This window comes from Nothobranchius furzeri, chromosome 6 (assembly GCF_043380555.1).
Source record: "Nothobranchius furzeri strain GRZ-AD chromosome 6, NfurGRZ-RIMD1, whole genome shotgun sequence".
Taxonomy (NCBI): domain Eukaryota; kingdom Metazoa; phylum Chordata; class Actinopteri; order Cyprinodontiformes; family Nothobranchiidae; genus Nothobranchius; species Nothobranchius furzeri.
In genome coordinates, this window is record NC_091746.1 from 61,957,350 (window position 1) to 61,985,323 (window position 27,974).

The following is a 27,974-nucleotide window of genomic DNA, read 5'->3' on the forward strand; positions in this document are numbered from 1 at the left end:
TGGGTCCATGTGGCAGGAGTGAGGAGTGAGCACCACCTCACCTCTGCCACGTGTATCTCAAGGGATAAACCATCAATCCTGCTCAATGGTCAACTTTCCTCGTGGGGTCACCCATAAAGACAGTGGGAGGATTAAATTACCTTTATTTATATTTTTCATTTGCTTTTATTATTATTTTAGTAATCCTGGTCTCCTACATGCACTGATGTTTTCATGACGGTATTTAAACTGACATTGTTTTTTTAACACTGGCTCTATACGACAATACCGCCCAAGCCTAATGGACATACTAGTTTCTGTAAGGTGTGTGTGTGTGTGTGTGTGTGTGTGTGTGTGTGTGTGTGTGTGTGTGTGTGTGTGTGTGTGTGTGTGTGTGTGTGTGTGTGTATTCCATCTCTCTGCACTAATTAGAGTCGGGTAGAGGTGTGGGGGCGTCCAGGTGTCTCAGGTTGCTCAGTTTGTAACTTGACGCTGATTTGAGTCTCGTGTTTCTTCTGGAAACGCCTCATTTTTGCAGCAGATTACAGATTACAGCTGCGTTTCCACATCAGCTATTTTTAAAGATTATTTACACAGAAAAATAAAACAGAACATGTCACATGTGCTCGTCGCTGTAGGTGTTTCTGTGGCGTGGGGGTGAGCAAGTGGGGGGAGGGGCTCAGAGGGGGGCTTCTACTGATTAAAATTAATGAGCAGCTTAGTGCTGTGAAGCCAGAGATGAACATTCCTGCAGTCTGTATTGTTGTGTGGAGATGTGTAGACAAAGCTGCAAACACAAGCCGTGGCTCACTGGCTGTTGTGACGATATCAGATTCACCTTTAGGCTCCCATTACAGCTGCTTTAGTTGTGTGTGTGTGTGTGTGTGTGTGTGTGTGTGTGTGTGTGTGTGTGTGTGTGTGTGTGTGTGTGTGTGTGTGTGTGTGTGTGTGTGTGTGTGACAAAAATGACATAAATAATTCCAGGTCTTAGTCGATCCTGACATTTTTTGCACGTCTCCTTTTATTACGAGTCTTCGTCTTTATCTCATCATGCTGAAACACGACAAGTTCTTTCTGTTTTCTTTTTTCCATCATTAAAATGTTCCACTGTTTCCTGAAAAGTTAGCATTGTCAGACTAATTTTATTTGCTATATTTGTTAGTTCTGTCTAACCAAGTTTAGCCTTATTTCCATTTCAAACAATAACTAAACTAGAGGCCGACTGATATATTAAATTTTGTCTAGATCGGCCGAAATTATTTTCAGAAGCCGATTTAAAAATGAAAGAAATAATAATATTATAATAATAATATTTGTTGCTTTACACATTTACCTCTTCACTCGTTGCCAGTGATGAAAGGGAATCTGATGTTCTTGTTATTTTGGTGGAGGTTGTGCTCCCAGGGATTTTTGACCCTAATGGCCATCCGTTGGTAAGGTCTTACTTGAAAACAAAAGTAATGCTTGCTTGCAATCATTTAAGTATGTACTACTCCCTATTGCCAAGGAAACTACACACTGTCACTTTAATGATTTAAAAACCAATAAAAGCATTTTAAAATGAACCCGGACATCCAGAGGCAGCCAGTGCAAGGATTCCAAGACCAGGGAAACATGGTCAAATAAGTTTTTTCCCGCTGAAAATTTTGCAGCCGCATTTTGAACTAGTTGCAGCCTTGCCAGACTTGCCCTGCTCACCCCAAATAGGAGGGAATTGCAGTAATCAATTTGTGTTACAATAAAAGCTTGAACTACTATCTCCAAATGGTGTCTTGTCAGGAATGGTTTTAGCAGCTGAAAAACCACCTGTTCAAGCTGGGTTTTGCGTGGCTTTTATCATCACCCTTTCCTTATTTTGCATTTTCTTAATTCCACTTTTCTATCTCCATTTCCTCGTTTTTTTTAATCACACCTTTTTATTTTTTTATATTTTTTGTAATACATGCGGGCATGTCCTGCCGGCAGGAGGCCCCCGGGTCGACCCAGGACACGTTGGAAAGGTTACATCACCAATCTGGTCCGGGAACGCCTTGGGGTCCTGCTGGAGGAGCTGGTGGAGAAGGCCGGGGAGAGGACGGTCTGGAGCTCCCTAGTTGGGATGCTGCCCCCGCGACCTGGACCCGGATAAGCGGAAGAAGACGACAATAACGACGATATTTTTTGTAATGCTTTTAAATCTTTTTTAATCATTCCGGAACTGCGCTGCTCTGGGGGGCGGCATGTTGGAGTAGCTCTGTTGACTATATGTAAGTTTTGCCTTTTCTTGGACATTTTTTCTTCTAGTTTCTCAAGAAAAAGGGTAATTTTTTGGACATTTTACTTTTCTGTTTCTGGTGCTGTGAAGCTTGGAGGATTTTTACTGCTATTTTTTCACTTTTTTCACTTTTTGAGCATTTGTTATGATGCATAACCATGGCAACAAGCTGGTTTACAATCGGGAGCAGCTGATTAACATTGGAAAGGCTGAAATAATACCTCAACTGAAGCCACAAATCCCAAATGAGCTAAAAAGCAAGAAGCGTGGGTGCAGAGCGGGAGCAAAACGGAGACAGAGAAAGAGGACATTCAAACCATCTCTTCCATCGATCATAATGTGCAATGTGAGATCACTGGTCAACAAGATGGAGGAACTCTAAGCCCTTTCAAGGACTCAGCCAGAGTTTCGGCAGTGCAGTGTTCTGTGTTTCACTGAGACGTGGCTGCAGGACCATATCCCCTATTCCAGAATCTCTCTGCAAGGATTCCTGACTGTACGAGCAGACAGAGATCTGAAAAGGAGGTGGAGTGGCAGTGCTTGTCAACAACAGATGGTGCCATCCAGGTTAGGTTTCAGTGAAATGTCCTCTCTGCGGCCCAGATGTTGAACTCTTGGCAGTAAGTTGTCGCCCATATTATTTGCCAAGCGAGTTCTCCAGTGTTGTCTTGGCAACCGTTTATATTCCACCTTCAGCCACTGCTGAAAATACATGTGATGCCATCAGTTCCGTTGTCGCTAAGCTACAAACCCAGCACCCCAATGCATTTGTGGCTATGTCTGGTGATTTTAATCATGCCTCGCTCTCTGCTACACTTCCAACATTTCAACAGTTTGTCAGCTGCTCCACCAGAGAAAACAAGACATTGGATTTGTGTTATGCAAATGTAAAGAATGCATACATGTCCAAAACAAGACCTCCTCTGGGACAATCAGATCACAATCTTGTTTTTCTCTGCTCAGAATACAAACCACTTGTTCAGAGGCAACCTGTGACTAGAAGAACTGTGAGAAAATGGTCACAGGACACTGAAGAAGCCCTCCAGGGTTGTTTTGAGACCACAGATGGGATGACTCTCTGCCAAGGATATGAAGAGGACATCAATGCCATGACTGGATGTGTCACTGCCTATTTAAACTTCTGTGTGGACAACATTATACCTACCAGAACAGTGAGATGCTTCGTTAATAACAAACTTTAGATCACCAGTGAACTGAAGAATCTGCTAAATGAGAAAAAAAAAGCCTTCAAGGAGGGAGACAGGGAATTATTGAGGAGTATACAGAAGCAACTGAAGATCAAGATCAGAGACAGTAAGGAGGCATACAGGAAGAAGCTGGAGAACAAACTACAGAGGAACAATATCAGAGATGTCTGGTCAGGGATGAAGAAGATCACAGGCTTCAAGCAGAGGAAGGATTTCACAGATGCCAGCCTGGACACAGCCAATGAACTGAACAAGTTCTTCAATAGGTTCAGTTCAGGAACAAACCCAGCATCCTCCTCGCCTGTCCCCAGCCAATCAGACATCCCATCCTCCTCTGATCCAACATTTTCCTGTCACACGCCAGCTCTTTTGTCTTCTAACGCAGTCATGGACTCTTCTGGTTCTATAAATCTGTCTTCAACCAAGTCAGGAGATGCTGCTGCCCCATTTACCTCCCCCTCCCAACTATCTGTCTCTAGAAGTCAGGTGAAGAGGCAGCTGGAGAGACTGAACAGGAACAAGGCTGCAGGTCCGGATGGTGTCAGCCCCAGGATACTGAAGGCCTGTGCAGAGCAGCTTTGTGGGATTCTGCAGCACCTCTTCAACCTCAGCCTTGCCCAGGAGAAGGTTCCAGTCCTGTGGAAGACATCCTGCTTTGTTCCAGTTCCAAAGAAAACTCGCCCATCAGTCAATGATGACTACAGACCGGTTGCCCTGACATCCCACATCATGAAGGTCCGGGAGAGACTCCTGTTGGTCCTCCTGAATAAGCAAACCAGGACATATCAGGACCCGCTGCAGATTGCTTATCGCCATGGAGTTGGAGTTGAAGATGCCATCATCCAGCTGCTTCAACCAACCCACTGCCATCTGGACAAAGCAGGCAGCACTGTCAGGGTCATGCTCTTTGATTTCTCCAGTGCTTTTAACACAATCCAGCCTGATGTACTTTGCCAGAAACTCCAGAAGACACAGGTGGGGGCCTCAACTATCGCCTGGATTAAAGACTACCTGACAAACAGACCACAGTTTGTGAGGCTGAAGAACTGCACATCAAACCAGGCAATCAGTAACATTGGAGCACCACAGGGGACTGTACTCTCACCATTCCTTTTCACCCTGTACACCTCAGACTTCCAGTACAAATCAGAGACCTGTCACCTACAGAAATACTCAGACGACTCTGCAGTCGTCGGGTGTATCTAACGCCTTGTGATGAACCTAGCTACATTTCTGAGGACCCTTAGCTACTTTCTTCTAGATATTTCCAGCAAATTAGCAACAAAATAGCCATTTTCGCTCCGAACCGTTCTTTGAACGTTGTTTCAACTGTTATCAAAGATATAAAAGTTACAGATATAAATGACATTACTGGCAGTGTAGCTCACATAGTTAGATTTCGGACTCTCATGCAGAAGATCTAGGTTTTATTCTTGATGTGAATGTAATTTATTTATAGTTTATTTTTTACATTAGTGGTACATTTTTTACAGTAAGATGCCCAAAATTTTATTTGAGACTCGCCGAACGGTTTTGAATTCACAGATAAAAAAGATGTGGGTTCAACTTTCATTTTGGAACAATTTTTCAAGCAAGGGAAGGGAAGCTCTGTGAAGCTGACGGACTGACCCATCTTAAACCTTTGTTGGCTGTGCTGAACATCGACATATGGTGCTGAAGAGAAAGGTACAGAACCAAATTATTTAATTAATTAGCTGCGCGTTCTCCTGTCCTCTGTCCTCCGGGCCACACACACACAGCTGTATTTTCGTTAAGGAGTGTGCACGTACAGCATGCACGCCTCGTGCACGAGCCTACTATTGAAGCTGCCGTTACGTTTTTGGCCTGAGGGGGCAATCGCGAGCATAAAAATTCAAAACTCCGTTAAGTCCCTTTAAGGTGTCAATACTCTGTCTTCAGTAAATGCTATTTGCATATTTCATTTGCAAAATAATTTTTTTCTTTTCAACTTTAAGCAATTTTTTAAAATGCGAAACTTAAACTAAATGAATAATTTTAAAGAAATCTCCTCATTATGGATGCTATTTTGTATATGACCTGATATTTTCATGCATTAACATTTTATGTCAAAACCCAAAAGGTACAAATAAATTGTAGATATTTTTATTTTTTATGCTATTTTCTGGAGCTGGTATTTATTTGTTATTTCATGAACAATATGCCAAAACCTTCTTGGCTGTCCTTTCAAATGTTTCTTGTAAAAAGCCGACTGGTCCACCATATTAATGGCCTAAGATAAGATTCACCCTGGCATTTTAAAGTCTCCTTGATGGATTGCAGCTGCATGTGTTTCACAAGAGCCTCCCATCATAAGCTCTTAAATCCGAGTAAAGTTGTTGCCTAATTCCCAGCAGTTCTGGTGCCTGAAAACCCAACATATGGACTTATCCAAAGCTAAACATGTTGTAAAATAGTAGTCTCACTCTGGATTCAGTCTCTTGTTTGGTGATTTATAACCCTACTCATGAGTCACCCCACTAAGGCATGCATGCTTCTAAGAGATAACACGAGTGTGTTACTAAAGCAGTTTAAAATGGCAATATGAGAAGTAACAGTATTCCATTTGATGCAAGGTTAGTAATAAAAACAAAGCAATCCTTGAAGGAACTCCGTCCATTTCAGAGTTTTAATTTGAGATCATTTTATGTTGCAAAATGATCATTTTTTTCTCACTAACATCACTAAGTCTTGTGTGATTAGTTAGAGCTCAGGACGTGTGCCGTAAATGACTTTTACACACCAAATTTCAGCTCAATATCTGAGACTGTGACAGACTTTTCACCAATTATTGGCCAAGTTTGAACAGTTGTTGAGTAGTTATGGGAACACTGCCTCTTTTAGGAGAACTGGTTCTTACGGCTCAGCTGATTAAAAAGAACCAGCTCTTTTGGCTCTCAAACGTAAGTGCAACAAGCTAACATGGCATCGCCATCATTTATAATTTGACGCTGGCTGGCAAAAAGCTCCAGAGTTGTTTAAAAAGCCGAATCCAGTAAACCGGAGTGACCCAGAAGTTATTTCTTGTACTGCTGAAGCCACTGCATCTTTTTGTTTTGCTCTGTGGAGCTGGCTAATGTTGAGCTAACAATGCTAACAATGAATTAGAAGCAAATAGTCAGCTCTAAAAATATCTCAAGCTAATTTTTTTACTCGATATTACAGTGAAGTGTATGTGTGAAGCGAATAATTGAGTCAATAGGGAGTCTCGACCTTCTACTTCCAAACCATGGGTCTTCGGAAAAACAAAAAAAATAAATGTAACTCAATGGGGCTAAAAATACTATTTTCTAATCACATTTGTTATGTGCCATGGATTTCAAATGATGGCCTTGAATTTTAAAAACACATTTTGATACCAAGAACGAGCTTATTTTTCAAACGGGGCCAAGAGTTATTTAAGGTTTTATGTGAAAATATGTCCAGGACTACAAATGCGCATCACCAAAGTGACGTCATCAAATCAGACACGGAGAAAATCAAAGCAAAAATGGCTGTAAGTTTAGCAAACTTTGAATTTTTCCTTCAGAAGGAATGAACTACCGTAAATCTGGCCATGTGGTAAGTAGCAGCTACGCTAGAGCAGAGGAGATTCTGTGGTGATGTCATATTTGCGACGTGCCAATGTCTGATTTGTACTCAACTGAATCTCAAAGTATGTGAGGGGCGTGGTTGAAAAACATGTCATTGCTTTTCATTTAAATAGAAGTACAACACATGTGAGATTAAGATCGTGAGGCAAAACGAAATAGAAAATAGCTCTTTTAGCCCATTTGACTTGCATTCAATTTTTACGTTCTTCTAGGGACCCATAAGCCGACTGGAAAGGGAGGGGACTAACGCCTGGAACACATCAGACGTGGAAGCGCTACGATGCTTTGTGAAGCGCCGTGGAACAATGAGTGCTTCAATTCGGCGTCCTTGTTAACCTGCGCTCTCGGTCACATCAGCTGCAAAGCACCACGAAGGCTCGTGTCATGCAGCGATCTTTTCGGCGTGAGCTGTAATTTTTTTCGCGAGCCGTGAGTGAGCTGCGTCAATTCTGGCAGGAAGTCAAACCAAAACATGAATAAATAAAACTAAATAACGAAATTTTTCTAAATAAAACATTGCGATTGATAAATTTGATCATTTCTGTGTATCTAAACAGATTAGAGAGATGAAAATGAACAAAGACACACACACACACACACACACAGCAAGGGCATATAGGGTGGTGTGTGTGTGTGTGTGGGGGGGGGGGGGTTGGAAAACAGTAGGCGTGAGCAGAAGCGCTCATTGGAAATTCTCGCCTGATGTAAACAGAGGAGCAACAGGCAGAGCGCAAATTTTGGGAGCGATCTGCTTCGCAGCTGGTGTGTTCTGGGTGTTAGGCTCCCTATGGTGGCTTTTTACTGCACTTCCTGTAATGTCAGGGAAATATTACCGTATTAAATGTAGTAAGTGCTCCCTACCATAAAACACCGAGTGCCAAAACCAGATAAAAGAAATGCATACTGTGTATGACTCTTTTGCTTGTCACCTAGAATCTTCTGGAGCTGATCCGTAATTGGCAGCAGCCATGCAAGTAATTCTGTTGCTTAGGAAACTGAACTGTTGTTGCCTAATTTGACCACAGGATGTCATTCTTACACATTGCACCTTTAAGTAAAACTTTACAATCTGCCCCAACGAATGAAGGGACAAACTTAAACCATCTTTTGTTTCCAGTTGTGTTTTCAATAGTTTAATCCTGTCATCACTTTGCTCCAGGTTACTGACAACAATCCGCTTAATTGACTGTGATGTAACAGCTACAAATAAAAGAGGAAGCTCCTCTGAAAGAGGCTTTTCCCCATGCAGAGCCTCCAAAAACTGGTTGTGACTTGTAATGCACCATTGATGTTGGTGAGAGAGGGAGGGACAGAGAGGGAGAGATAACACAGTAAACACTCAGCTCCTATGACAGAGCCGTTCCGCTTCATCATCTTCATCATCATCATGCAGTGAGCGCACGGTGAGAGGAGCCTGGAGGAGTCGCACCACCACCAGCCGGGTTGTGATCAGCTGTGGAGTTTGCGCAGCAGTGATGTTCCTCATCTGTTAGCTACGTGTGGAAACGGACACACACACACAGAGGGAGAGAAGGAGAGAGAGGAACCGGGGGGCAGAAACGCACCGGTTTGTTGTTGCTGACGCCGCGTCCACTGGACTGACATCGCATGGGGACATGAACAGTGTGGATCCAGCCTCTAACAAACTGTTGACTTTCAATCAGCGGTAAAAATTAATAATAATAACTAACTCAACCTTCTCATACCTGTGTGAATGCATCTGTTGCATGCCTGTCTCTGTCGGTAATCTGTCTGCAGCGCACCGGGAGCGGATTAAACACCTGCTCCGGTGCGCACAGCCTCAGTTGCGCGCAGAGAGCGTCGTTACGCAAATTATGTGACAGCTTCTGGAGTTTTATTAGTTCTTTTATATACAAAGTGAACGTTTTATTACCTTTTTTTTACCGTCGGTGGATCCACAAGTCTCCAGTTAAAAGGGAACGACACTTAATGGTCTTAAATTCTGTTTTTAAAGCTTTATAGCAGCGCTGGTTGATTAAACTGATTTGTCCTTATCCTCGGACAGGAGACAATGTGTCCACACGGAAAAAATATGAATTATTCATGCCATGCTTTTCAGTTCAAGGTGGGGGGTTGGGGTGCAGTCAGCCAGGTGTTGCACCAAATTCTGAGACAATAAGGCGCTGAATTCAGGCATGGGGCTGAAAAGGTGCAGCTTTTACTTCCACTCCTCATCCTGATAATTCCAGCACTGCAGCTCAGGAAAGCCGGAAAACTAGACTGCAGTCAGAGTTAAACACACAGAGAGGCATTTTCCCGATGCTATTAATGTTCATTCTTTAAAAACATTATGATTTAGATGATGTTTTGCCTTTTTTAAATTGAATTTCTCTCTTTAAAAGCTAAGTAATTTGTTGCACAGCGGTGGTGCATTGAATCCCATTTTACTTGCAGCAGCAGCGGCCTCCAGTGCAGCTCGGGGCATTTCCTGCAGTAATATCAATATTTCTGTCAGATTAATTGTGTCATGTGAAATGAAAAGTGGTGTAAAGGCTTCTAAAGTGCTGTGACCACCATGATAGTTTACAGGTGTTGTACCAAGACAACAATCCACTTTGTGACCCCAGTCAGCCTAGCTGTTAGCTCCTCAGTCTGGTGAAAACAACTGTCCCCTTCTGAGCATCATATTTTGTAATCAAATGCATGGAATTTATGTTAATTAATGAATAATTTTTAATGTCACCCAACTACCACATAATCTTACCAATGTGTGGCTGCAGCATGATGACCTGAGCCTTTTGATCTGCTACAGAAACTCCACTTTCATCCAGCTAGCTAGAATTATCTCTGACATGTTTATTTGCCCTTTTATATGAGATCTTCCATTTTTTGTGGTCAGAAAATTTGAAAAAGAAATAAATATCAAACAAGCATTCTTACTTGTTGATGGCTGCAGGGACAAAGCATCAACTTCTCCTTCTTCTAGTTGTATTGCCCATGTTGACATTATCTGATTTTCTCTGGTGCAAACCATTCAATAACTTGTATGTCTTAATGGAAATGTTACAACCAGTTTCATATGTTTTGTGTTTGATCAGGCATTGTGTTAGAAAACCATTAAAATGATCTCAGGGTCAGCTGGTGGCTTTGGAACGTTTTGAATAGGGGTGGTCTAACCTGGTCCTCGAAGGCCGCTATCCAGTATGTTTTAGTGGTTTTCCTGCTCCAACACACCAGATTCCTGGATGAATTCCCTGTTCAGTAGCTCATTAGGCTGTGCAGCAGCCTGTTAATCACCAGCAGATACAAACCAGGTGCAGAGAAACAACTTAAAGCTGCTGGGTAGCAGCCCTTAAGAACCAGAAGCTCATGATGAGCTTCAGCATAAGGGCCTCCACCTCTGCTGTGGTTTTTAAGGCAAGGCTAAAAACCTACTTTTATGATCTGTCTTTTAACCTTTCTAACTAGTTTTTACTGTTTTACTTATCACAATCTGTGTACTCAGTGTATTTTCATCTGTATCTTGTGATACAATGTTTTTATTTTCTGGACTTAATGTTTTATGTTTTTTACTTGATCAGTGTAGCACCTTGGTGGCATCTTTCTGCCTGTAAGGCGCGATTTACAAATAAAGTTGCGTTGAGTTGAGAATTGCCCACCCCTGGTTTAGAATCCCCTCCACTCCAGGTTCAGTCTCTTCTTTATAATGGAATGTGTGATTTAGACAGAAATGTGTTATTTGTAGCCTTTCTTGTACTCTGTACCATTTAGAAGCTGCTGGGTAATGAGGATCTATCTCACCGTCTTTGTGTTTCTGAACTGTTTGTCTTCGGTCGGAGCATTCAGAGTCACTTTTCTTTGGCCAACGTCCATTAGGCTGCCGGAAAGTAAATGTCTGGACACTTGACTGCAAAATTTCAAGTAGAAACCTGAGAGCAGCTTTGAATGGAGGATGATCAGTGTGAGTTATGTGCTATCTTCTAATGATGTGCAGCTTGTATTTAGCAACACCAGCTGATAACATGTTAACATGTGGAACTGGGATCTCTGTGTTGCAAAATGGTCCAATATTTAATATTTTGGCATTACAAAATTTGAACAGCTTATTTATGTGTTAAATGACTGTCAACAATTAATGAGATGATCAGAAGTGGGTGATTGTGCCTCTGCTTTAGCTTGTGAACAGATAGTGGGTGTGAAGCACCAAGAGGAGGAAGAGTAGCATTCTGCCTTAAGCATTGCATTGTTGGACACACACCTTTTGGCTTATTACTGCGCAAAAGCTGTTGTTGACTTTAGCATCCAGGAGAGCAGAGTGTGTCGAAGCTAATAGAAGCTAACCATTAGCATTAGCAGCTCCACAACATGGCAAAACTCCTTCAGGCTTTGTTATTTGTGGAGATAAAACATCAACGTTGCCAAGTGAATGGAGGCAGTAAAAGAGTTGTGTTGCTGTTAGCCAATCAGAGGCAAGATGTCTGAATGTCAGAATATAGGGAGCCTAAGTCACGCCCACCAACTTCCAGACAATGGGTCCCCGGAAGAACGAAACAATGAATGCAAGTTAACGGGGCTAAACACGCTTTTTTCTAAATCTGCTTGTTTTGTGCCATGGATTTCACATATGATGTCTGTGAATTTTAAAGATGCAGTTTGATACCAAGAACTTGCTTCATTTTGAACGAACCAGACATGGAGAAAACTGAGGGAAAAGGGCTATAAGTTCAACAAACTTCCCACAGGAGGAAAGAACTATCATAAATCTGGTCATTTAGTAGGGTTAGCCTGACAGCAGCAGTTCTACTCCATAGTGCTGCAGTCAGCTAAGAATAAACAGGACGGTGAGGACTTTTCGTCTGCTTGTAGAGTTTAGATGTTCATTGTTTCAGAAATCTCAAATACACAACTCCATTTCATATATCCATCTAAGTCTAAGTCTCTGGGCGACACCATATTAGATGCCATGTTTTCTTCTATGGGAGCCCTTGAGTTCAAAACACATTTACTGATTTGCAATTAACATTTACCTCGTCACTCATTGCCATTGATAAAAGGGAGTATCATGTGCTTGTCATTTTGCTGAAGTTTGCACTCCCCGGGCCTTTTTGACCCAAATGAGCATCCATTGGTAAGGTCTTACTCCAACACAAAAATAATGCTTGCTTGCAAAAATTTAGGTTTCTACTGCCCCCTATCGCCATGAAAAATACACACTGTCACTTTAATAATACTATTTTGGAGATCTGAAAGCTTGATTACACTCAGGGAAAATGAAATATAATTGTTTTTATTTTACTTGGAAAGTTTTAATTTATGCTAATCTACCATGCACATGTAATCCAGCTACCAGATGTTAAAACATGCATTTAGACTTTTTAACTATTTCCAGACATCCCAGAATCTGTCACACAGCTAAGACTAAGCTCGTTTACATTTACTTGCTTGACGTCTTGGTGACTGATTTGAGTGCACGAGGCATCTAAGCTCAGTTTATATTTACACACAGCGTGTCGGTGAGAATGATGTGTTTCACAAACAAACTACCTCCCACCTCATGTGCACGTGTGGCTCTGCAACTGCCTCTGTTCCCAGTTCAGACGGGTGTCAGCAGCAGATCTACTCCCACCCTCCGTCCTTCCTTTAACATCTGGCATTAACATGCTACTTTAAAGGAGTGTTAAGTTAATAACTAAAACATTTGCGTAAAAAAGTGTTTGCGTTTGAATCCCATCTGTTCAACCCACATCAGGCCATGCACCATGATCCCGAGCACACAAATACAGAAAAATCTAAAACTGAATGACTGGAAAAATAAGGAAATGACATTAAATAGCTTTTTCAGTGGCCCAGTTAGCCACCAGGCCTTAAGACCTTAAAAGAGTTTTAGAGATACCCACAAACCTCACTGAACCAGAGCAGCGTTGTGGTTATAATTCCACCACATCTACATGAGATTGATAAGGTCACACAGAAGACGATTACTTCAAGTCATTACCCTTTGAGGTTGCTCTGCAGACTGTTGAATAATCTCACCTCAGCTTTAATATTTCACATTTTGTTTATTTTGTAGTTGTTTTTGTCTCGTTTGTAGCCAGAGTCAAGAGCAGCTGAGGTTTGTTTATGTCCTGGAATATAAAACCTTGAAGCTGGGGTACATAGCGTGATGTCATCCAGAAGAGGAGGAGGAGATTTTGGCATTTGAGTGGCTGTAGTTCCTCCCCTTCTGGACGGAGCTGAAAGCCACTCCTCATACCAGAGATATGTGATTTTATTGACTTTTGTAAATGATCTGTCAGTGATGCATTTTATCAGTTTTATGTTTGTATTTTAGGGAGTTTCTCAAATGTCAACGTGCCTGGCCTCTCAAGGCGATGTCTTGCAAAGGCAGGCGGTCACGTAACATCATGTGACACAGGAGATAATGTTATATTTTATACATAAGTTTTAATATAAATATATAATGAGCCTTTTACTTTTTAAGTTGTGTAAATGTTTGTTATATAAGCGAGTTACTACCCGCTACCACCGAAGCTGCAACTACTAAACAACTAACCAACCACAGATTTGGATATAAAAAACATTTCAGGTATCAGCCCAATAGCTACAACTAGTTGACTTATATTTAAACTTGAAATTTGCCCCTGAAGTAGCTGCTGGCTTCTGATCTGCCATCCTTTTGAAAATACCGCGGTGTATTCTGGGAAATTTTTGTCCAAGGCTAGGTTACAAGACAACTCCCATGTATCCTTGCTCAGCTAGCTAAATGGCTAACAAACGGAGAACACACGCCTCGGTAGAACATGACATCTTGGCGGTTCCTGTTGTCGTATCTCCTAAGCAACCAGGGCGGGGCCAAGACATCAAGGCGAGGTTCCTTGGCATTGAGAAACATCCTTAGTCTTTCACGCCATTTTAGTGGCCATCTTGACCAGGACTCCCTTGGAGAAGAGATTTTATATCTCTGTGAGACTTCCTGGTAAAATAAAGATCACAAACATACAATGAACACACACACAAATAGCCTTGTAGCGCTAACGGACAAGTAATATTTTCGTGATGTTGCTGCTCAGAAACACCCGATTCAAACTGCTGAATTTTCTCCTCAGCCTTCATCAGGTTCTGCAGAAGCTGCTAAACAGACTGATAAGGTTGAACGTTAAATGTTAAACTAATCACGTAGCTCTAATATACAAAAGATGAATCCCATTTCGTTACTCTCTCTCCTCTTCCACACAGTTAGCTTGAAGTTTACAGATTTAATGCAGCAGGTCAAGTTAGCATTCAAGCTAGGTTGGTGTGCTAAGCTAATTGAGGCGTCTGGGAACTGTGGCACTTTCCCACTGATTGGTAGCTCCCTCTTAAGGAAATGCAGCTCTCGTGATCATCACACTAGACTCGCATAAATGATTTTTTTTGCTACGGAAACCGGGGATGGACGTTGGGGAAGTATAATTAAAGTTGACCAATTTTACGTCATTGAAGAGGGTCAGATAGTCAAATTTAAGCATTTTTATGTTACTTCAGAAACTTTAAGCTACGTACTGCAGCTTGAAGTCTAAAGTTGAATATGGTCGAGTATCAAGTTGAAAAAGTTGAAGATTGTCACCTTTCATTTCTTCCTCAAATAATTTCAAAACGAAATAAACTCATAAACCAGTTGCAGCAAATGAGTTTCTTGAAGGAATTGTTTGGGTTTATACCAGCTGATTAGATTTTTCAGACCCATTTGATGGTTCATTTATGACAAGAAAGAGTCAGACTTGGCTGCTGCTGTGTAGAGGAAACAATAGTCTGTGATGGGCCAGTGATTGAGACTGAATACTGTAAGGAAGTAGTGATGGTTGCATCCTGCACATACAAATGTGTTCTTAAAGCCAGACCATGAATTATGCATTACAGCTTCCCTCTGCTAACAGAGAAATGAGGGATAAGTTAAGTGGAGGCATGAAGCAGAGGATGACAGAGCTAAAGGAAGCAAAAGGGACCTCTGGCGATTACAAACAGACATGCAAACATAATATGCAACATGCCAAATGATGGGAAACATGCAACGTGTGTGGATAATAGCGGCCCTGCTGGCCTACTGTACCAAAAAATGAATTCAACATGAGGAAAATCATTTTTACTGCTTTTATTGAGGTGTTAACTGTAACAATTACATCATGAAAATACATTTTCTTCAGATTATTGCAAGCCTTTGATTAAGGAAACGCACTTACCACCAAATAACAGCATTCCTCCCTCCAAAGCCAAAAAACGTCTTTCATCGATTGAGTTCATTGCAAAAGGGTTGTTATTGGACTCCTGTGAGGGTCTTTGAGAGTTTCAGAGAGAGAGCTGTGATCTTGTATTGCTAGACCACAGCTTGCCTGTCTATGCTCCTTTTTTAAAAATTTAATTGCACCTTGTTTTTTTAAATTTGAGGATGAACCCAAAACTCGGTTATCACAAGGTCACATTTCTGTTTCCTGCAGGTTATGTTGCTGAGCTACCTTCAACCTCAGAAAAGAGCAGCAGCATGAAATCTGAGGTTGAGTATCCTTGCAGAAATGTGTGTGTGTGTGTGTGTGTGTGTGTGTGTGTGTGTGTGTGTGTGTGTGTGTGTGTGTGTGTGTGTGTGTGTGTGCGTGTGCGTGTGCGTGTGTGTGTGTGTGTGTGTGTGTGTGTGTGGGGGGGGGGGGGGGGGTTCACCAGCTGGATAGTGTTCACAACACCACATTCCATCAGTTTCTCTTCCTGTGATTGGCTAATACAAAAACCAGCCCAAATAACTCATCAAGCGATTCTATTGGCTCATGGTTCCAGGTGAACATCCTGATCTCAGACTCCGGTCTTCTGCGCATAATTCGATAACAAACCTCTGTGATCTGATTGTATTGGAGGGGGATCCAGCGTGCATGTGCGGAGGTCTATGGTAAAGATTGCTGCGCCTGAAAGGAAATACGTCACCAGACGATTTGGTCGTGGTAAAAGTGAGACATGATTTTTAAACTGCACTTAAATACATGTGAAACAAAGCACTTATAGTCTGGATGATGTATAGATCATTTAGTTTAATGTTCATGTTATTTGTCTATATTTTGTGATTCCTATCTTCTTCTTCTTCTTCCTGTGAGACTGGTGGGGTGGTGCCCTAGCACCCCCTACGGGTGGGGTGGTGCCCTAGCATCCCCTACGGTCAACCCATACCTTTACTATCCGCTGTCTTCCTAAATCTGTAGCAGTTCAATTTTATTTATTTTTATATTTTTTTGCAGTCGTGTCAAACCTAACTGTTCAAAAGATCTTGCCAAAATCAGAGGTTATTGGAGAGCTTAACAGTCTGGAGGCACAACTTTCATCATTTTCCTGCTTTCCTGGTGTGAGCTTTATGTGGCAGAATAACTTTGTACGTTCACTACATGTGTGAACTCAAGTCTGTGGGTTTGTACTGTGCTTTCTAGCTTTAGTTTAATCATTCATGCGTGTCATTAATCAAATAAACATTTCATATTTAAATAAATATGTGGTTGGTTTATGTAAGCTTCAAGAGCACTGGGTCAGATAGCTTAATAGATTGGTTTTTAATTTTAGCCGTAATATGATTGAAATGGATGAAAATAGAGCGATGCATGAGCCTTTCAGTCCGTGTCGAAGTCTGGTCTGGATCTGAAATGCAGAAGAGTTGTTCTGCAGGTTTACATAAATGATTTGCATTATAGACAATGCCTGTTATTTGGTACAGAAGTATGTTTTCATCAGCTCATGGAAAAAAGATAAAGCAGCAGTATCTCATCATAAGGAGAGTGTTTCTCATTATGACCTGATAAACATCTCATTTAAAGGAAAAACACTAACATAAATTTGTTTTAATGAGAACATGTCTGTAATAACGTAGTTAGTATCTCATAGTAATGAGAAAGATCTTAACAGAAAAATGGAGATGCATGTTGTGGCGTTCTACTCGAAACAAACAAGGCAGTTATTTCAGATCTCGATGTTTAATTTTTAAGAATTACAGACGCAGTGTCACAACGGAACATGGGGAAGTCAATGGGTGCTTTACTCAACAAAAACACTTGCTAACTCTCTCCACTAACTCCTCCACACACCCCGTTGCCAAGGCAACAGACTGCTTTTTACCGAGAGACAAGTTGTGTTTACGTGTAACAGACGCGTAACACCAGAAACATCCAAACATTTCCCACACAGAGAACGAATATAATGACATTCAACTCTGTAACAGAGGCACAGGTTAGGCGTTTACCCTGTACTCGTTGGTTTGCAGGTTCAAACCCAGGTACCTCCGTCATGTCAGCTGGTGTGTACTTGGGCAAGGCACTTTACCTGCTGCTGGTGATGGTCACTAGTGGCGTCTGTGCTCGCCAGCATTTCCTCTATCAGTGTGCCCCAGGACGGCTGGTAGCCCATCACTATACGAGTGTGAATGGATGAATGAAGTGCTTTGGAGTGCTATGACTCAGAAAGGTGCTATACAAGTGCAGGTCATTTATCATTATTTAATACTGGGACATCTTTATAAAATATACTCTTTCATTAATGTGAAAAGCACAAACCAGAAGAGAATGTTATCATTGACAGCTGCCCCTCAGGTAGAAATCAGAAGTACAGTGATCCCTCGTTTATCGCGGTAGATGCGTTCCAGACCTGGCCGCAATAGGTGAAAATCTGCGAAGTAGGGACTCCATATTTACAGTATTTATTCAACAGGAGAAGGAGCGCAGCTGATCCTCATCAGCCTGATTAGCGGGACGGCTTTAAAAGGAGGATGGTTATCCAGATACCACGCCGGATGATTAACTACTGCCTGACTCGCTTCTCCTCCGGATTCGCTCCCATCTTGGAGACTTCTAGATACTCACCGGTTCGCTGCCTGGATACCAACTCCGCTCTGCCGTCCCGCTCTCCACCGTGCTCACGCTCCCTCTCCGTTACCTCGTCCTCCTCATCCGTCTACTCTGCCGCCTGGAAATCTACAATTCGCCTCTGGATATCACCCCGGCTCAACTCCACATTCACCCTGAACTTCCGCATTTTGCCGCTTCCTGGTTTACCCTCCGCTGGATCACCAGTGCGCCCTCAGTTCTCCTCATCGTTAAAGAAATAAAATTATTTATCTTTTACCTCGACTCGAGTCTGATTCTGTATGTCTTGGGTTAGACACTTACCCCAAAACATGACAGAAAAATACCGCGAATCGGTGAAAAATTCCGCGAATCGGCGAATTTCCCTTGAATAAGGCTCCAAAGAAAAAATCCGCGAAGTCGTGAATCCGCCATAAATGAACCGCGAAGTAGCGAGGGATCACTGTATCGCAAATTTGGCCTAAACATACTCATGAGGACTGGTTTGTCCGTTTGGTTGACTGAAGTATGGAATAACATGTTTCTCTTGACAAATTACAGCCTTCATCTTCTCCCTCTGTTTTTTCTGACTGAGACTCAAACATCCTGTGGGATTTAGCTTTTTCCACCATTACAAGCTATCTCAATTCAATTCAGTTTATTTATATAGTGCCAATTCACTTCAAGCCGTTTTAAAGCACTACACAAAGTAAACATTTCAATTGAACCTACTTATCAGTGTGTTGAGTTCAGTTCATAATTCCAATTAGGTAAGTTTTCCAGCAGATTACGTTGAGTCACTGACTCGTTGTGTCAGAGACTTGACAATAATCCCTCCTACTAAGAACATGTAGTAACAGTGGAGAGGAAAACCCCCCTTTAACAGGAAGAAACCTCCAGAAGAAGCTGGCTCACTCCTCCTTTCCACCAGACACAATACAGCACAAGGACATGTGGCTTAACTTTCAAGTATGGATGTCTGAAAATATCGATTTGGCAATATATTGTGATATATTTTTCTGCAATATTATATTGATATTAAAAAGCTGTTTATCTAACTTTGGGAAGAATTTCTATAGAAAGATTTTCGTTTCTTTTGGTGCAATTCAAACGCCGACCACTAGATGACAGCAGTGTGCAATGGGTTTTGTTTCCATCATCGAAATGTAAATCTCTCTGTCATGGTTCAAATACGTCATGTTAAACATGTTACGTATCAGTTTGGGCTGTTTATTGAATTTTCCTACAATAAATGTTGTCTAAAAACAATACGCTAAAATCGTCTGGCTGAATGAATCGCAATATATCATGATAAATTGTATCGTCTCCCCGGTACCATGATACGTATCGTGTTGCCAGAATTTCACCAATACACATCTCTACTTTCGAGTACATTTTTTACGCGCTACGCTTCCAGGACACGTCAAACTCCGCGGTTCAGGTCGGGCCGGACAGGAAGTCAAACTCAAAAGCATTGTAAAGCATTAAGGAACGTTCAAAATAAAAGTCACGTGCCGATTTCCAGTTGCTTAACTAGTAAAAAAACAAACGTCATTTCCTGTGAAACCTCCATAGCTGAGGTAAACAAAACAGACAATGAGCCACAGACCTTTCTGGATCCATGCTGCTGTCTTTCTCCTTGCTTGTTACTGTGTAAACTTCCGAAATCACACGTGGTGTTGCAATTCTCTTGTGATTTTATGACCTCACGGGACAAATTGCATTGAATGGCTTCGCTCCCATCTGAAACACTCTCGACTGGAAGGGAGCTCGTTATAAATAGCCATCTGCCACGACTGACTGACTTTTATCTCATTGTTACGTTTTTACGAGAAACTTTCTTGTCGTAGCGTATTCTATCATCTTGTAAAATGAGAAACCCTTTCTTTTTTGCCGTGCACTGACAATAATACGCTTCTATAGTTTGGTGTAATAACTTTTCTGTCGGTTTTATTGGTGCATGATTACCCAACAGAGAGGCATTTCTGTTAGTATTTGGCAGATTTATTGAAATAAATGTGCTCATTATTAGTTGTTGATGACCTTTGACCTCATGTAGAATCTCAATTTAAACCTTTGCATCAGAGAACTGCTGACGAGGTTTTTGTTGAGTCACGGTGACCTGGTCCTTGTGTGCACATGACTGTTTTATATAGTGGACATCAATTACTTGAATCTGTTTTTTTTATTAATTTGCTGTCAAAGATCAAGAGGGCTCAGCTGAAATATTCAGGAGAATGAATCGGAGTGTCAAATTAGAAGCTTCATACAATTTTCATGCGTCTTTGAAATGTGGAGCAGAAAGCACATTAGTGTTTTTCCTACTTGTCCAATGGGTGGAAACTTTTCTAAAGTTTGCAAATGTCTTTAAATAGTTTAAGACAAGACAGCGGTGCCATAGATGACATCATGATGTTTATTTTTTGTACAAGTTATCAAAACCGTGTCACTGGGGAAGTAAAATCTCTTTTTGATGTTTTGTAGATTTCTGATTTGCAGCGGATAACAAGGTGAATTTGACTGCTTTTTACCCAACGGTCTGCTCTCCCAGCAGCTCTACATCTATCACTAAAATCTAATTCAATCAGGACTGACATCTCAATCAGAACTGGGCTGGCTGCTGCTCCCCCGGCCAGTCGCCATGCCACCAGCAGCCTCAACACACCAACAAAGACACACACAGGAAGCAGGCAAAGAGAAAGAACGTAGAGAGAGAAGCATCGTTAGCATGAACGAGTAACCAGGGTGCAACAAGTGAGATAAAGAGAGACTCGGATGCTTCAGCTGCAACTTCTGTATGAGTGTAGTCCATTTGTGTCCGTGCAGCGTGTATGTGTTGTGATTTTGGGCATTAAGGCCATGTGTCTGACCATGTGTTTTTGTTTGCAGCTCTGCCTCAGAGGACCTGGGCTGCAGGCGTGGAGACTTCAGCAGGAAACACTATGGGTCGGTCGAGCTGGTAAGTCCCACCCACGGCGCACTTCTCACTGAATCGCCCTCCTTGTGTGTCGTAATCATAATTAGTTCTCGCCTTCACAATCTCCCTCTGTTCCTATCTCTCTTCCTATCGCTGCCTGATCTCATGGATAAGTGGAAGGGGTGGGGGTGGGATGAGTCACGACACACTGGGTGTGGTCCAGAGATGAGTTCTGCCAGCCTGGATCACAACAGGTGCTTCGCTCGCCACGGTTCTGGTTACGATCTAACTCTCAAACTTCACGGGTTTTGCTTTAATGCTGCTGGTTTGTATGTTTTTATGGTTAACTAGTAAGATGTTGAGTCACCGTTGCTATAAAGGGTGTGTGTGTGTGTGTGTGTGTGTGTGTGTGTGTGTGTGTGTGTGTGTGTGTGTGTGTGTGTGTGTGTGTGTGTGTGTGTGTATATATGTGTGTGTGTGCGTGCGCGCGTGTGTCCCGATAGCCCTCAGGGGCAGGAAGTCTGCTGAATGATCATGCTTCCTACCAGAGTTGTGTAGTGGGTTTATCCAGCAGTGACACACACACCACATGTGTGACAGATTACTGTTTCAAAAAATAAAAATAAATAACACATGTTGGTTATCAGCACCACCAGAAACACACTGTACACAGCATTGTTGTGTGTGTGTGTGTGTGTGTGTGTGTGTGTGTATGTATACATGTGTGTGTAAAAGTAGACACCAATTAGAATGAGGCAGCATTAGGTCACCGTCGCTTCACACTGAGTGAGATTACTCCTTTTTTATGAAATGTGTGAGATGAGTTAGATGTAATCACTGGTGTCTTGTGTTTTCATTTCGCTGTAGCGATTTGAAATCTGATCAGAGGTCCTCGTTAAATCATCATGAGGAATTAGGAATGAGGTTCTAAGATGAAGACAAAAACAACTTTAGACTTAATAGTTTGACGTGTTAGCCGTATTGTTTGAAATGCTCTTCATATTCCTTTGGCTAACAATAGATTTAATGTTTTGTCTGAAAAAAGGAATAGTAGTTATCGCCTCTGAAAGGTAGAAGCCTGGTAAAACCTCATCCAATCTGTTACATCCCCCTCTGGAGTCTAGGAGGTTCTGAGAGGGATGTTCAATATCTAGACTCTTCTGTGATGTTAACAATGGCTGGGGTTTGCTAATTGTATGGTTTTGGAGTGCCACTGGGGTAACTATACCACAACCCAAAAATGTTTACACAAATGTCCTAATTGGACTTAGCTTTCTTCTACAAAAACTTAAAAGTACCAAGACAGGGGTCACAAACTAGGAGAGGAAGCCATATTCAATCAATCAATCAATCAAAGCTTAATTTATAAAGCACCTTCCGCAACCCTGTCAGGAAGCCCAAGGCGCTGAAAAAAATAATCGGGCCAGCCGCTTCTTCAGGGATCCAGGCCAACGTCTCACGCGCCGGCTACCTCTCTTTCCCCGTCTTCTCCGATGCTTCCTTCTCGAGCTGGGGCGGGCAGAGGGCCGACACATCACGGCTTGGGGGGAGAGAGCAAACAGGCAGTCCAAACAGCAGCGCCATCCGTGAGGTTCCCAGCTCGCGCAGCCCGGTTCCCAGCGCGCGCAGCCCTCTACATCAACGGAAGGACGAAGCCTCAGCAGCGCAGCTCGATCGTATGTCAGCAGAGGATCCACACCATTCAAAAAAAGCATCAGGGACAACAAAAATGCATAAAAGCCAATAAAACGCCAATAAAAACCAGTAAAAAGGAAGGTACCAGTGCATAAAGAGGACGAGCAGCTCACAGCGTGCACCCGTGCCAGCGCCATCTTACTATCTCTGAGAATTACAGAGAAGCTCAACAAAGGCCTTCAACCAAAAGGGCCTAACTGAAGGTGACTCTTTTCTAAAATGAGTAAACAACTATAAAACACAACTACCAAAGGAAACGCTTCTCAAAATAGAGCTAATGGGTAGTACTACTTATACAACCAAAAGACAACGCTCTCTGTCTGAAAAGAAGTACAAACAACAAAGGCCTCACTATCGGCTTCTAACTTAACGATATCAAGCGCTCAAAGGTCAAGAGCAAATTAATCAAATTCTCAAGTTTTGCCAAAGAGAAAAAATGAAGGCTACTATTTTAAGTAAGTCCCCTAAAATGCCAAAGAGACTCAGCAAAAACAGCTAAGTTTACTAAACTCTCCAAATACTCAAAAGGGGACTCATCCAATCCCTGAGCTCTCAACCAACTCCTCCTTTTCACTGAACCAATTCCTCTACATCCTCTTCTCCTACTCTCTCTACCACCTCCTCTGTCTTTCACCCCCTTTTTGAATAGCCTCTTTCATAAGACAGACCATCGCGTCATTACAGAGTGATAAATCAGAATTTGTGGGCCTCGTAAATGCGGCAAGGAGCAAAGGGGAAAGGTGATCAAACTCGATTCTAATGCGTTTAGCCTCGTAGTAATATTGCCGCATGAGCCCCTCGCCTCTGACAGCTAAAGACATGTCAGCCCCGCTAATCCCTTTGGAGCAACTGTGCCCCCCCCCCCCCGCAAAAGAGGGTGGTCGCATTAGTGACGTATACTGCACAGCGAGTGCCGGCCGGAAGGGATATAAACACATAAACATGGCCTCTCACTAGTATCTTTCAGCCACCTACAACATGGCAAACTGGACAGGCACGGAGACCATGGAGTTCTTGCCCATGCGAGTGGATGAACAGATTAGTCGCCTTTTTACGGGGACAGTGAGAGACAGCCAGCTGTTCGACAGAGTGGTGAAAACACTGGCTGAGCGGGGCATCAAGCGGGACAAAAAGCAGGTCACATCATGGCTAAAGGTCCTGAAAAAGAAAATTCATCAGTCTGACGTGTCTTCCATCTGACGCTAAATGCGTGACCCTGTACGTCACATGCGGGGGGGGTTGGGGGGGCGCCCAGCGACCTCCCTTTATCCCGTCTTGGTTTGAGAGGTGCCTGATGGCAGTTTATTCTAACTTCAGCTTTGCTACTATAAATGCCAAAATCCTCCCCAGGGAGCCGCGGCAAATCCCGTTTTGCAAACGCTTTGGTCCTGTAAAAACAGCAATGAGAGTGCAGCAGCTCCTTAAGTAGCAGCTGCGGCTGATTAGCTGGATGGGGAGCAGCTGGGTGGAGCCTTCCGCAGGCTTCACAGCATGGAGCTGAACCTGGTAGGAAAAATTACTGCAAAACAGCAGAGCTGAACAGCAGCTATAAGGTAAGATGGGCAGGGAGGTGCACAGGTTTACCCCCGGGGCTGCAACACAATCATTTAGAACGTCCCATTCCAAATGATTGGATCAGGATCCATCCATCCAACTGCCCTTGGACCATCCCTCTGCACATTCCCCTCTATGTGCATGAATTGCATTTTCTTGGCTTGGAGCAGCTTATCAGGAAGCAAAGCCCGATCCATGCTAGGCTATATTAGCTAGCACACTAAATCCTAATGCATTTTTGTAGCCTGAGTGTAAGCAGCAGAGGGGCTTTCCAGCTTTTTGCTGTTTTCCTCCTAAAGCAACATTGTGTCTTACATTCTGTCTGAAAAAGACCCAGTGAGGCAACGTTTCTGATTGCAGCCATTTTTGAAGCAGTACAAGGCTGACACTTGTAAGCTGTACTCAGGGTAACTCTGATTGGTTAACAGCAAGGCGACTCTATCACTGACTCTGTTTGCTTTGTAACATTGATGTTTTTTCTGCACATCACCACATCAGTGTTGTTTTCTTTAACAAAAACGATGACGAATTAATTTCGTTGACGTCCCTTTTTTTCATAACGGAAACGACATGCTGACGAGCCAAAAATAGCTCTATGGTGACTTAAGCCTGATTCATGCTTCTGCGTCTGCGTCAATGACACGCAACGCCATTATCCGTCCTTGTGGGCCTGCTGTAGAGCCCCCGCAAGGACAGACGGAGTCGAGCTCTCTTTTCTAAACATCCGTCCGTCGAGACGGAGAACGCAAGCTTGTGGTTGGTCAGGACGCGGCTGTCGTCTACACCGCCACCATTGCGCCCTCAAAAACATAAAGAGAGCCGAGAATAACTAGCGGCAGACACGGAGAAGCTTGAAGAATACCTTGCAAAAAAACTCTAAAATATGAACGTTTAATTCCCCCGTGACTGGAGGAGTGAAAAGATGCGCAGCAAGCGTTTTATTAGTCGACGGAAATGGCAGGATACGGGGGTTTAGAGGTGGCGAGCCCATGAAGAGGTGGAGGAGGATGAGAAACAAATTTGTCCATGTTAAAAAGTCTCTTATTTATAAAAACCACAATATAAACACACTATCTTGGACCGGATACATGACAGGTTACCACAGAACAGCGCTACGCCCTCTGTTGTCTTGGGGGGGAATTGCTTTGCAACACTCTCCAGGAGACGGAGAAGTATGAGGGCAAAATGTCTCCGTCTGTGAGTGTGTGTCTCTCCCTTTTGGAGCTGACGGAGAAGCATGAATCAGGCTTAGAACAGAGCGAGTCGTCAACGAGCCGAGACTAGATGAAAACTGCTCAAAATGCTCATTTCTGCCAGTCTCTCAAAAGTTAAAAGTAACAGCGCTGCTGCTGCTGTCTGTGTCCCAGAAGAAGAAAGAAGAAAAGATCTCATCTCAAGATAAAAATCACGAGGCGCTTCACAAAAACAAAAAATGTAAAATATCAAAAATAATTTAGAAAATGATTAAAATATATTAAAAATGAGCAAAAAATAGACAATTGTGATTAAAAAATGTAAAGAAAGAGAGAGAGTGAATAGGAAAGAGGGAAATCAGTGGATCCTGAGGAAGGTGGAATAGGTGGGGAGAGCAGAACAAGGAGAGGGTGATGAAGGTCACAACAAAACCAGCTTGAACAGGTGAGTTTTCAGCTGCTGTTTAAAGGAGTCCACTGAGTCCACTGATGTCAGGCTCAGGGGGAGAGAGTTCCAGAGTCTGGGGACCACAGCATTAAATAATCTGCCATCTGAAGCGTATTCTGCTCAGCAGACCATCCTCAACAAGTACTGAAGCTGGCTTCCCACCCACATCAGAGAGCACTTACCACTCTTATCTGCATGGATTTAAGATGTGTGTTGGAAGCCAACTTCACTCAGCTCGGCTCCGCGCTTCCCTGCTTCCCGGGAACTCTGCATGCACCCTAAGAGTCCATTCTGGTAAGGAAAAGAAAATCATGAATTTCTTTAGAATCAGAATCAGCTTTATTGTCAGTGCCCCAGCGCCCCAAAGCACAGAAATTTGCCTCTGCAGTACAGCCTGACCACCGTGGAAATCTACAGAATGATGCACAGATCTGCATCAATAAATGTTATACAGTATTTTGATTATCAATAAAGTAGAAAAGATGATACCAGTCTGGGGATTGTCGTTTTACAAAATCTGGGGCAGCTGAGATTGTGTCCCATTGCCATAAAATAAATTATGTTGGTATGAAACTCACTTCACTAGCTCAGAGTACATGTGTGACGTACAAATGCATTTGTTAGAAAATAACACTTTGTTTAATGTTTTGTAAGCATAAAAAACAAAAATCTTTGTCGACTAAAATCTTTTTGAGATTTAGTCAACTAAAACTGACTAAGACTAAAATAAATTTTTATAGTCAAGACTGAGACTAAAACTAAGATGCTCACCAAAAACCACTGCACCACATGTGTGGTGGAGTTGCTAATGCTAATGGTTAGCTTCTACTAGTTGAGACATTCTCTACTGTCTCCTGGACGCAAAACCAATAACAGCCTTCCCTGTCACGAGTCAAGATGGGTGAGTCCATCAACGTCAAGTGACAGTGTGACGTAGATCTGTCAGGTCTTTCATCGTCTATTTTCTATCAGAAGCTAATTCAGGAAATAGCCTGCATTTAAAACTCAGAGTGACTGATTATAATCAGAAATAGTCATTTAAAAAGTGACTTAGGTGAACCACCCCTTCAAGCTCAATGTTGTCTGACAAAATCCTCACTAATATAAATAAGAGACTACGTTTGTTCTGTTATTTTAGGTGTATTTATGCCAGTAAAAACCGCACAAGCTATCACTCTGTCCAAGCCTGCAGCCTGCAGCTGTGAAGGCTTCGAGGCTAACAGCATCGTCTCTGCTGGAAGCTGCTCGGCTACCATTAACATCGCTCCAAAAACAAACACAACAGCATTGCTGCGACTGAGCCGGTGCGGCTCTGCTGCTGTGACAGTTCTTCAGAGGTAAACTAAAGTCCATCATAGATAAACAAACATGTCACCTGTCAGATTTGTGGCAAACGTCTCTTTGGGTGGTTCTGTGAGTCACAAGAACACACAAAGAAGACAGAATTTAATGCATCAACAACAGCAAATTGTTCCTTGGCCAAAATGCATCAGAACCAATAAAAGCCAAAGCAGCATGTGCACCCAGCTCATTAACAGAAGCCTTTTCACGTCTAAGCTCATGCTCAGAATAGCATAGATTTGATTTGTCTGCAAATTCAAGAATGAGAGACGAAATGGGAGCTTGACAACATGTAGTTTTCCTCCCTGGAGAGTTTTATATGGCCAACCTGGGCTTATAAAGCCCAGTCATTAATTTTCCATTATCCACCTCCTCTTCTAATAAACTCATCTCAGGGCATTTTATCACATCGGGATGGGCGTGTGTTAAAAACGGACTCAGGCTGGAAATAATTATTTAGGAGATTTTGTTTAGCTACAAGTGCTTATATGATTTGACACTTATAGAAACAAACTGTAGGTTATTGTTCTGACATAAATATTGGATATGCACTACTGTACAGTGATTTTGCTGGAAAATGTAAAATATTACTAAGAATTTCCAGTATTTTTATTTATTTCAATGGAAACATGTAGACTTGGATCTTATTCTTGTGGGGCAGTGGTAGGTGTGGGTCCTCGAGTACCACTTTCTAGCATGTTTTAGTTGTTTTCACTGGTGCAACACACCCGCTTTTAATCATTAGATGATTAACATTGTTCAGCAGTGCTTGATGAGCTGCTGAACATGATTCAGCCATTGACTCAGGTGTGTTGGAGCAGGAAAACAACAAAAACATGCTGGATTGTGGCTCTCAAATACCATGGTTGCCTACCCCTGTTCTAGGCTTTTTCTACATCAGTTATAAATATTATTGCACTGAGAAAATGTATTAATCTGACCTTCTTTCCTAAAGAGACACTATGCACC

The 27,974-nt window shown here is 42.4% G+C and overlaps 1 protein-coding gene across 3 annotated transcripts in view; it reads left to right on the forward strand.

Moving 5' to 3' along the window:
• garnl3 (GTPase activating Rap/RanGAP domain like 3) overlaps window positions 1-27,974 on the forward strand; it is a 131,149-nt gene that overhangs the window by 36,434 nt on the left and 66,741 nt on the right. For all 3 annotated transcript variants that reach the window (XM_015943043.3, XM_015943039.3, XM_015943038.3), the window contains exon 2: window positions 20,747-20,816. In XM_015943043.3, the coding sequence (XP_015798529.3) occupies window positions 20,747-20,816 (70 nt within the window). The remainder of the gene's footprint in view (window positions 1-20,746; window positions 20,817-27,974) is intronic.